The 12,393-nt window shown below is 38.7% G+C and overlaps 1 protein-coding gene across 1 annotated transcript; it reads left to right on the top strand.

The window, feature by feature from the left end:
* Positions 1 to 9,585: 9,585 nt before the first annotated feature.
* LOC131217259 (uncharacterized) lies at positions 9,586 to 10,772 on the top strand. The gene has a single exon (XM_058212131.1). The coding sequence runs from the start codon at positions 9,775 to 9,777 to the stop codon at positions 9,976 to 9,978; it is 204 nt and encodes a 67-aa protein (XP_058068114.1). The 5' UTR covers positions 9,586 to 9,774; the 3' UTR covers positions 9,979 to 10,772.
* Positions 10,773 to 12,393: the final 1,621 nt, after the last annotated feature.

Below are 12,393 nucleotides of genomic sequence, written 5' to 3'. Positions count from 1 at the left end.
ATAACATAAAAAGCAACTCTTGTGGGAGCTTCATGAGATATTTTACTCATTGTCCAAACAAGATGACTAAAAACGAATTAATAATTTTATAGTGCTCATGAAAATTCTAATGATAACTATTGTAAGAGGAAAAAATTAGCACCGTAGACTCTTCTCTCTTATGCCTTTTTTTATTTCGACGCCTGAAAACTTATGTTACCAAAGTAGATTTTAAGGGTACAGAAAGAGAGTTTTGGACAAAAATACCCCTGAATTTTAAGATAAAGTAGCTGAAAAAAGTAAAGGTATTTTTATTTTTATTAGTTTATCCATACGAGTAGAGATTTAGTTTCGTAAAATAAGTTTTGTTCAGTCAAATAAAAAAAGTTGGTGGTAGGTCGACTCTATAGTAAAAAATTACCATTGTAAGACCTACATGGCATATTTTACTCATTGGCCAAACAAGATGACTAAAAACGAATTAATATTTTTATAATACTAACAGGAAGTACCCGCCAAGTCCATAGTTTTCGCCCCTTCAATTTTATTCCCCTGGTAAGCCCTCAAAGTCTCAGGCAAAACAAGGTTTAAAAAAGGGAGTTATATGATACTCTGCCAGAGTATGATCTTAATACACGGGCACTCTAAAATGGTACAGGTGGCGCATGTGAACTCAAATTAATCGGAGTAAATAGTGGAAATCTCTGTATCTAAGTTCCAACTCCAAATTAAGATTGTTTATACGATTTTAACCTCTGCTTCACGAACGCTTTTTTGTGAAGATAGGAAGTTTGAAATTTTTTCATTTTAACCGTCCAATAAATGTCCACCGATCTGAAAATAAAGTAATCGAATAAGCTTAATTTTTGGTTATTGATACATCTAAACTGTGAGTCACAATTTGGACAGTTTAATTTGACTTACTTTTATGGTATTTATGTAATTTATAAGTAATTTTTAAGTGACTGTGTATCATCCATCGCACAGGCCAGAGTATCAAAGTTCTTCCCTCGAGAAAAACAAAGTGGGCCCACCTCTCGTTAAAAGTGCTTGCGTGCGTGCTTACGCGTCACAGCGGGAGGAAAACGCGCCCACGTGGTGCGGGTGAGAAAAACAGATTCAACCGTCCCCGCAAGGGACGCGGTTTGACCAGTGGCGCTGCCAGTAACCTAGTGGCTACTGGTCTGTCGGTGCTCTGTGGGCCCACCATGATGTACTTGTTTTATCGAAGCCGTCCATCCAATTTTCCATATCATTTTAGGGCTTAAACCTAAAAATAAGGTAGATATAAGTCTCAGGTGGACCACGCACAGGAAAATAAGTGATTGAATGTCTGCCATTGAAAACCTCCTAGGGTCTACCGTAATATTTATTTGACATCCAACCTGTTGATTTGATCGTAAAACCTGTACGAAGAGAAAAACGAATATCATGTTGATCCAAAACTTTTGTGCTCTCAATAAGTTTTTAACGGTGGATGTTCAATCAACGTTGTTTACTGTGATGTGGTCCACTCGAAATTTGGATCTAACTCATTTTTGGACTCATTCCATGAAATGGTCCGCAAAAGTGTGAAAGTAGATGGTCTGCGTAGATGAAACACAATCATCGTGATGGGCGTACAGAGCACCGACCATCGATACTGCTGGTTAGATTTCCTACCGAAGCCTTGGGCAGTAAGCTTTTATTTTTTTGTTAGCTTGTTAGTATATTGTATACCCCACTGTAAGTTGACACTGTTAGAATATTTAGTTGAATTAAATAGACTATTAAAAATCGAGAACCAAAAAAGAAAATAAATTTTGAGAAAGAAGAACTTATTGAATGAGTCGAGGCGTGACTGAGTCACTCGGCTTGAAATCGAATTTGCTCCCCTTGGACAGCGTCCCAAGTGCAACAGGTTTCCAGAGCAATCGACCTCCAGGATACAACGACTATGACCCGGTCCCAGCGGTGCACTCACTGTACACGGGCTCGAACCACTTGCAGTTTAATCCGAAAGTGCTGAGTTGACTCAGCGATGAACTCAGTAGAAAATTGCTTAAAACCGAATATCAGAGAGCGTTTTATAAGAGAAGAATTTTTCGTATATTAAAACTGGAATCGGTAGTCTTTATATAGACTCCGAAGTGGTGCATAAGCACCCTTTACAAAAGGTTAGGTCTGTTGGGTTTAAACCCAACAGGTGCGACCAACTGGAGTTTAAAACGAAAAGGCGCAAGTGCGAGTACACTCCCGCACATACAGTCCTACGAATATCCATACACACACCCATGCGAGTACACACACACCGCACCCGCACCCGCACCCGCGCCCGCGCCCAGCCCAGCCCAGCCCGTCGCTCGGCCGCGCGCGCGTGTGTGGTTAATGGCATAGATTAGAGCTATAGGCATAGCCCCCCCACAGGACCAAATTCACATGCCCCCTGAAAGGGGCTCAAGCCCTAGGCAAAAAGACTATCTTATAAACAAGATAGTTTACCTTTTCAAATCCGATGTGGGACAAAACCCACAATACAAAAGTACTACAACTTTTCAAAATTGGAGGGAAATTACCGAAAATTTGAAAATTTAAATTTTAATGTTATTTTAAAACAAAATACAACAATCCCCCACATGTTTTAAAATAAAACCCTTTCGAATTAAAGCGTAATAGTTGTGCAATGGTGCTGGTGTCACCATAGACTTGAACCGACATTAGAGTAAGCAAGACATGTCTACAGGAATCAGGTGACACCATAGTCTTGAACCTGAATCCTTTTAATGTAGATCGCAAGTACATGCCACTCACACAACTCTTCCTCTGCAAGTGATTCTGCGGTTCGATGCGTTTCGGTCATACACCATTACCTGGATTTCATGAGTGCTCTAGAGAATTTGCTTAAATTCTCATAGGAAGCGGCCTCCACCTCCACACCCATATAGGTGAATTCCATCAAGTGTATGCAACAACTGTATACACCACCAAATATATGGCTATGGATTCATTAAGAGTTCTAACAACTCATCCTTCTGCGTTATTACTCGCACTGTACACCATAGAAGGGGCTCATACAACTCAGTACAATCGTCTACCTCGTGTCTTGTTGTTTACCCATTGAACCTATCTCATAGGATCTCTACTTGTATAGGTTGGATTACCAACACTGGCAGCTCATATATTAGGCTCAGCCCCATTCCCTTCGATGTATCATTGATTAACCTTTTAGATAGTTCTTTAGTCAAAGGATCTGCTAGATTCTTTTCTAACCTCACAAAGTCAATAGATATGACTCCATCACGCAACATATGTTTCACTATATTGTGTCTGAGTCTAATATATTTGCCTTTTTCATTATATATTTTACTCTTTGCTTTTGCTATAGCTGCTTAACAGTCACAATGAATAGACACAGCCGATACAAGCTTTGGCCACAATGGTATATCAGCTAAAAGATTTCTAAGTCACTCGGCTTCGGATGCATTTTCTAAGGCAATAAACTCGGATTCCATAGTAGACCGAGCGATACATGTCTGCTTGGTAGACTTCCAAGAGACTGCTCCTCCACCTAAAGTGAAGACATATCCACTCGTGGATTTTGTCTCATCTGAATCACTAATCCAGTTAGCATCATTGTATCCTTCTAATACAGCAGGAAAACCATTATAATGTAAACCATAGGCTATACTGCCTTTTAGGTATCTCAAAATCCTAGACAAAACATTCCAATGCTCTTTTCCAGGGTTATGTGTATATCTACTTAGCCTTCTTACTGCAAAAGTAATGTCTGGTCTAGTGCAGTTTGATAGATACATAAGGCTACCAATTATTCTAGAATACTCCAATTGAGACACACTATTTTCTGTATTCTTCATGAGAGTCACACTATAATCATAAGGAGTACTGACAGGTAAACAGTGAAAATGGTTAAACTTTCTCAATATCTTCTCAATGTAATGAGATAGAGATAATATAATAACACCATTTTTTCTAGTTACTTCAATACCCAAGATTACACTAGCCTCTCCTAAGTCTTTCATGTCAAACTTAGATGACAAGAATTTCTTAGTTGTATTAACTAATTTAATATTAGTTCCAAAAATAAGCATGTCATCAACATAAAGGCATATAATAACATAATCATTTCCAGAAATTTTACTATATACACATCTATCTACATCATTTATATGATAACCATTTGATTTGAAAACACCATCAAATTTTTCATGCCATTGTTTAGGAGCCTGTTTTAAACCATATAATGATTTAATTAATCTACATACTTTATTTTCTTTTCCTGATATCTTATAACCCTCAGGTTGTTCCATATATATTTCTTCTTCTAAGTCTCCATTTTGGAAAGCTGTCTTTACGTCCATTTAGTGTACCACCAGTTTATATATGGAGGCTATCGCTATTAAGACCCTGATAGTTGTAATTCTAGTTACAGGAGAGTATGTATCAAAGTAATTTATTCCTTCTTTTTGTTTGAAGTCTTTCGCTACCAACCTAGCCTTAAACTTATCAATAGTCCCATCTGGTTTTAGTTTCTTTCTAAACACCCATTTACAACCTATTGGTTTATTTCCAGGTGGTAGGTCTACAATTTCCCAAGTGTTATTAGATATAATAGATTCTAACTCATCATTTATTGCTTCCTCTATTCCTATAGATTTAGATTTCATAGGGAATATGTTCTCAAAGAACTCTGCATCCCTAGCTTCTATAATTGTATTAGGATCTAGAATATTATCCTTAGTTTTTAAAACTAGAAACCTGTAGGCCGCACTATTTTGTGCGTAACCTATAAATACACAGTCGGTCATTTTAGGACCTAACTTTCTTTTCTTACTTTCAGGTAATCCTACTTTAGCAAGACACCCCCACACTTTAATATATTTGTAATTAGGAACATGATTCTTCCATAGTTTATATGGTGTTTGTTTAGAAGATTTAAAAGGAATCCTATTTAGAATATAACAAGCAGATAGAATTGCTTCTCCCCACATATTTGAGGGTAAGCCTGAACTATTTAACATAGCATTCATCATCTCTTTTAGAGTTCTATTCTTACGTTCTGCTATTCCATTCTGTTCTGGTGTATAAGGAGCTGTAGTTTCGTGAGCTATTCTATTCTTTTCACATAATTCTCTAAATTGAGAAGATTCATATTCACCTCCTCTATCTGTTCTAAGTCTTTTAATTTTTATATTTAACTGATTTTCAACTTCAAGTTTGTATTTAGAAAAAGCATCTAAAGCTTCATCTTTGTTTCTTAATAGATAGACTCTAGTGAACCTAGAGTAATCATCTACAAAAGTTATGTAATATCTTTTTCCACCTCTAGACATGTGATTTCTAAAATCACCTAAGTCACTGTGTATTAACTCTAATAGAACAGATGATCTTTCTATTTGTTTAAAGGGTTTTCTAATGAATTTTGATTCGACACATGTTTCACATTTGTCAAATTCTTCATTAGATATATTAGGTAATAAACCTAATCTTTTCATTTTCTTTAAAGATGTTATATTCACATGACCTAATCTACTATGCCATAGATAACAAGGTTCAACGATATAAACAGAACTGAATATCTTCTTATTATTATCATTGGATACATTTATAATGAATAAACCATCGCTACAGTACCCCTTACCAACAAAAGTTCCATTCTTAGTCATTACAAGCTTATCTGAATCAAATACTAACTTAACACCAGCCTTATTGAGGAGTGAACCAGAGACTAAGTTTCTTCTAATGTCGGGCACATGTAGGACATCATTCAACATTAGAGTCTTTCCAGAAGTGAGTTTCAGAAGTACTTTCCCTTTCCCTACAACTGGAGACGTTCTAGCATTACCCATGAACACCTGTTCATCATCTCCTGATACTTGGTAGGAGGTAAACATGCTACGATCCTTGCACACGTGCCTAGTTGCACCAGTGTCTAGTACCCACTCCAAGTTGTTTACAAGGAAGACTTCTGACACCACAGCTACTATCATGTCAGACTCATTGCTTGTTTCTGTAAGATTAGCTTGCGGCTTATCTTTGTTTTTCTTAAGCTTGCAGGTTTTTACATGATGCCCAGACTTTTCACAGTTGTAGCAGTTTCATTTTTTCTTGAATTGATTGTTTGCATTCTTCTTTTTGAGCCTGCATTCATTTGCATAATGTCCAGGCTTGCCACAGTTATGACAGTTGCCATTTTTCTTATTATTTGCCCGACTTGATTCCACAAGATTCGCCTTTGAATCTATCTCATTTTTATTTTCTTTTTGGTCTCTGATTCTATTGGCCTCCTCTATTCGTATGTGTACGATAGTGGTTTCCAAAGAAATACCGTTCTTTTTATGTTTCATTCTATTCTTATATTCTTTCCAGGAGGGCGGTAACTTTTCTATTAGTGCTCCTGACAGAAACACTTCATCCAACTTAATTCCTTCTGTTGATAGTTCATGAACTAGACTTTGAAAATCATGAATCTGATTTGTGACAGGTATATCGTCTGTCATTTCATAATGAAGGAAATTGGCAATTGCATGTTTCTTAGCGCTTGCATCTTCTAATATGTATTTCTTTTCCAAAGCAGTCCATATGTCTTTGGCAGACACGTAAGAAGCATACACGTCATATAGTTCGTTGGATAAAGAGTTTAGAATATAATTTTTATAATTATTTTCATCTGTTACTTCAGTTTGATTTGCTGGATCTATAGTAAATGATTCAGATAAAATGTATGAAACTTTCAGGGTGGTCAGAGCGAACATCAGTTTCTGTTTCCACCGTTTAAATGATTGTCCAGCGAACGGTTCGATTTTGGCTAACTCAGTAGAAACATTTACTGTTACTGTAGCCATAGTCTATGTAATTCAACAATTTCGATTTCAAGAATGTTAGAATATTTAGTTGAATTAAATAGACTATTAAAAATCGAGAACCAAAAAAGAAAATAAATTTTGAGAAAGAAGAACTTATTGAATGAGTCGAGGCGTGACTGAGTCACTCGGCTTGAAATCGAATTTGCTCCCCTTGGACAGCGTCCCAAGTGCAACAGGTTTCCAGAGCAATCGACCTCCAGGATACAACGACTATGACCCGGTCCCAGCTGTACACGGGCTCGAACCACTTGCAGTTTAATCCGAAAGTGCTGAGTTGACTCAGCGATGAACTCAGTAGAAAATTGCTTAAAACCGAATATCAGAGAGCGTTTTATAAGAGAAGAATTTTTCGTATATTAAAACTGGAATCGGTAGTCTTTATATAGACTCCGAAGTGGTGCATAAGCACCCTTTACAAAAGGTTAGGTCCGTTGGGTTTAGACCCAACAGGTGCGACCAACCGGAAGGGACGCATCTCTCTGGTTTAAAACGAAAAGGCGCAAGTGCGAGTACACTCCTGCACATACAGTCCTGCGAGTATCCATACACACACCCACGCAAGTACACACACACCGCACCTACACCCGCACCCGGGCCCGCGCCCAGCCCAGCCCAGCCCGTCCCGTCCCGTCCCGTCGCACACGCGCACGCGCACACGCACACGTACTCGGACTTGGGCTCGGCGCACGCGCGCGTGTGTGGTTAATGGCACTATTGGCATAGCCCCCCCACAGGACAAATTCACATGCCCCCTGAAAGGGGCTCAAGCCCTAGGCAAAAAGACTATCTTATAAACAAGATAGTTTACCTTTTCAAATCCGATGTGGGACAAAACCCACAACACAAAAGTACTACAACTTTTCAAAATTGGAGGGAAATTACCAAAAATTTAAAAATTCAAATTTTAATGTTATTTTAAAACAAAATACAACAGACACTTCACCGTTAGCCACTCAGGGATCGATACTAAGACCCCAGTGTTGGAACAAGTATCTTTCACTTAGTCTACAAAGCCTCAAGCAGGAAGCTCCTGCACTGGATGCTAGGTGGGGCTACCATGATTTTTTCGAGAAATCAATTCTGTCTATTCATCTTGAGAGATCATTTCAGTACATGCAACAAAAAAAGAGTGTAGAAACTAAGTGGGCCACCCGGTAAGGAAAATCGGGAAAAGAAATGCCTCCGTTAAAACTTCTTAGGCCTGTTTATATGTCATCCAAACTGTTAATAAGGTCATTCTCACTTAGATGAAGTGAAAACACAAACAAATTAATCTTACACAAAACTTTTGTATCTATACAAATGTTTCGACGGTGCTCTTTGAATTTCACCTGGATCCTATCGCGTGACCCACTTTAGTTTTGGATATATCTAACTTTTTATCTCTATCTCTTAAAATAGGAAACAGATGGGCTACTCCCCTTGCCACCGGCCATTGGTTGGTGGTTGGTGCTCCGTTGGCCCCACCAGTATGTATGTATTTCATTCATGTTGTCCATTTATTTTTTAACATTATTTTATGGTCTGAGACCAAAAATGAATATATCCCAATCTCAAGTGGACTACATTATAGGAAACAGTGTTGAATGAACATCGATCATTAAAAACCTTTTGGGGGCTATAAAAGTTTTGGACCAAGCTGGTATTTGTTTTTAACTTTTTGAGGGCTATAAAAGTCCTGGGTCAAGTTGATATTTGTTTTTTACCTTCACCTGGGCTTGCATGACCTAATCAACATATGGGATGTCAAATAAACAATACTGTAGACCTTAGGAGTATTTAAATGGTGGATAAAGGTTTATATCCCTCTCACTTTTAGGATAAAGCGTTAAAATGATATGTAAAAATAGACTAAATACATACATCGTGGTAGGCGATAGAGCACCGAACAGCAGCCACGGGGTTGGCATCAAGGGGAGTAGCCAATCCGTTTCCCTTAAAATAAACTCGAAAAACTGATGGATGGGTGGATTTCTCAAAAACATCATGGTATGCTGAACTTCGCATGCCAGCGCAGGGACGCGTGTTCAACAACCCTCAGTCTAAAGCTCCAGATATTCGTGCGTTGGGATGGTGAAGATACGAGCAGCACTTGTTCCGATACTGTGCACTTGTGAGAAATCAGCTCCACGCATAACGTGGGCCACACCATGAAATATAGCATACGCAAAAAATTAGGCAGGTGTTTTCGTCTGGATTGTTATATAACATTAAGCAACGGCTAGAATGCATATTCCACACAATTTAAAGACGGTGGATCCTTACTCTTGCTGCGGTAGTAGACTCTCACGAGTTTCAACACCCGGTTAAAGGGTTCGAGTATCCATGGGTGGTGAAATTCCGCTGCGGCGTGAGTGTGTGGGGGTGTGTGCGCGTGTGTAACCAAAAAAAGAAAAAAAAAAAATATATAAATTTAAAAAAATTAAAGACGGTGGAGTCTCTTCAACGGGCGCAGATTGACTGCAAACGGGATCGACGGGATTCTTGAATCCCCAAGAACGATGGGGCCCACCGTTATGTTTGTCTTAAATCTGCCCCATCCACAGTGGGACCCACAGTTTGGATGGTCCCGATCGATGTACGCAGTGTCACGTGCGAAAAGTAATTAGTTATCACCATTTTCTAAATTCTCCTATGTTAAGGTAGGAGTTTAGCCCTGAATGATACCGGCATTTTTTAAAGCTGGGAAAGACCTGATAAACGGTGAGATCTCAAACACACGAGCGAATTGTAACGTGCGAAATCGAATCCCCACCCGATATATCCTCGCGCGAATCCTTTACCTTTTCCTTGTTTCATCCGACTTCTCTATAAAATTCCAGGGACTTTGTTTTGATCACCAAACATCACACGCTCACTTCTTTTGAAAACAGCCTGTCTTCCCATCTTCACAGCAGCAGCCAGAAGTCATCAAGAAGAGAGAGAGAGAGAGATGTGTTTGGTATTTGTTTGCGACAAGGAAGAGAGGGTTGTGGGCAGGCAGGAGGCGTCAGGATCGTGTCCGTACTGTGGTGGGGTTGTGCAGGCCATGGACGTTGAGAGCCAACGGCGGTTTTGTTTCCTCCCTTTCTATTTCAAGATAAAAAGGAAATACTCGTGTACCATGTGTTCCAGACGTTTGGTGACCCATCAATGACACCATTTTCATGTATGTGTATATATGTATGTGGGAAGAGAAATATGTTGCGTTTGGCTTCCTCCCAGATTGGGATCTGGTTGGATATGGCATTTGTCAAGTAGGTCTTGTATGGGAACGGCTTTGACCGTGTTTGATAGGCTGTTTTTTTTTTTTTTTTTTTCAAATTTGAGTAATGCTTGTTTACAACCCAGCTGAGATTGAGGGAGAGATGCTACCCAGAAATCAAATAGAGATCCCTTCCAATCGTTTCCAATTCCACAAATTTGTTAACTAAGAATTGAGGAATTTCAAGAAACAAATTATGTATCGAGTGTAGAGTTCAAGCAATTGAAGGCATACCTGTTTGGGAAGCCATTACAGAAGGCAGTTATCGGGATCTTCCGCACCGTAAAAACGGACGGGACAGATTCAGATATGTAGACTGGGTACCCAACCTTTTTTACATAGAGATGTAAGATGGAGGAGTTTATAACCCACTGAAACTCCTCCTTTGAAGATTAGTACAAGGTTTCCATGCCTATCCAAAGATCGTAAGTGTGTCACATTTCAAGCGCATAACTTCTCACGCGAATTTAAGGTTGATTGCAACTCCAGTGGGGCTCATTGGTACGCCCGATTATGATATCCAACGTTTAGGTAGATTCAAACTATTGATCAACTAGGCGGCTTGTCTTATATAAACCTTTTATTCTCTTACTTGGGTCACCTTTTTCAATTTTTATGATTTATTTTTAAAAAGTATTTTGTAAAATATGTTTTTATGATTTTAAAGAAAATATTTATATGATTAATTAATATATTTGTTGGATAATATGAGCAATGCTTTAATGGTTTGGTTAATTAAGACTATTAATATTAAATTGTGGTAGTCATTAAAACATTTAATCTTCACGTAGTGAGACGAATCACGGTCAAGAATATCACTAGCCTTAACGACATAAATCGAGAACATGAAAATTTGGTATGAAGATTGTACATGTAGTGTGATCATATATGTATACCGTAAAGAGGTCTTGGAGCTTTCAAATATCTTCAACGAGGGAAAACTTAAGTTTTGCTTACTCAAAACAAAATTATGCATACTTCAATAAACTTAATAATTGATTCATCAAAACTTTATAATTGAGATTGTGGATGTTGGATCGTGGGCGGGTCGCACTCACATGGTGCCTTTTTAAGAGGCGTATGTGATCTGTTAAAAGTGTAGTGTGTATTATGTTTTACTGGAGTCGCCACTAGCCAATTACTCTGCTTTCATAGTCAGTTAGACCATGTACAAAGAGGGAAGATATTAAGTACCCTATATGCTCATATAGTTGTACGGTCTCTTCTTCACAAGATTATATGAGCTATTAGGAATTTAGAATAGTTTTTGCGCACAAGTAATGCAAAGTAGCGTATAATGTTGTGTTAATGCACCATCGCTGACAAATGGTAGACTAGGTCACATGAATCTACCTTGACTCACCTCCTTGACAAAACAGTAGAATAATCGATCAACATGAGCATTTGATGGGCATGATTTGATAACTCGACAAGCCACAAAGCATATGCTCGAGTTGATTGAGTGAAAATGCCAGATATGAGTTTCTAACGATCTATTGTGTGTAATGAATGCAGTGTTAATGCACCATCATCGCCAAGCGGTAGCCGGGGTTAGATAAATCTACCCTGACTCACCTACTTACCGAAGTGGTAGAATAATCAGTCGACCCAAGTTTTTGATGGGTAAGATTCGATATATCGGCAAGTCGCAGGCATACACTCGAGTTGATTGAGTGTGAAATGATAAGTAATGTTGATGGATGTGATCAGCATGGGTTGAGAAAGGAATGGGTGCGCAAAATGTTAATGTAGGTTTGAATGAAACTGATCAGGGCTCGATGAAGGGGTGGACGTGTTTGTCACAAAGATTGACTCAACTAGACCAGGTAGGGCTATACACGAACTGAGTTAGCTCGATTAGCTCACTCGACTCGACTCAAAAAAGCTCGATTCGACTCGGTTCGAAATTAAGTTCGAGCCGAGTCGAGCTGATTTTTTGTGCTCGAAAAAATTTCAAACCAAGTTCGAGCTTGACTTAACTCGAATTAAACCCCAACTCGAATTGAACTAGGATCGAAACAGCTAGGTGACTTGGTTACTTTGATATTGATGTTGCTCACCAAGTGTTTGATGAAATGACTCAACGAAGTGTCGACTAGTGGCAAGGAAGGCATGTATATGAAACAAATACCCTTTTTTCTTGATATTGATGTTGCATATAAAGTGTTTGATGAAATACCTGTAAAACCGATGCTGCTATTTTACATACAATGAGAATTTGAAGGTGCAGTCCATGTGTTTGTGAAAATGCTACATAGGCGCATTTGGCTTGAATCGGCCTGAGCTGACCAAACTGAGCTGAGCTAG

Source organism: Magnolia sinica, chromosome 10, assembly GCF_029962835.1.
Source record: "Magnolia sinica isolate HGM2019 chromosome 10, MsV1, whole genome shotgun sequence".
NCBI lineage: Eukaryota > Viridiplantae > Streptophyta > Magnoliopsida > Magnoliales > Magnoliaceae > Magnolia > Magnolia sinica.
This window is presented reverse-complemented; position numbering and strand designations above follow the sequence as displayed.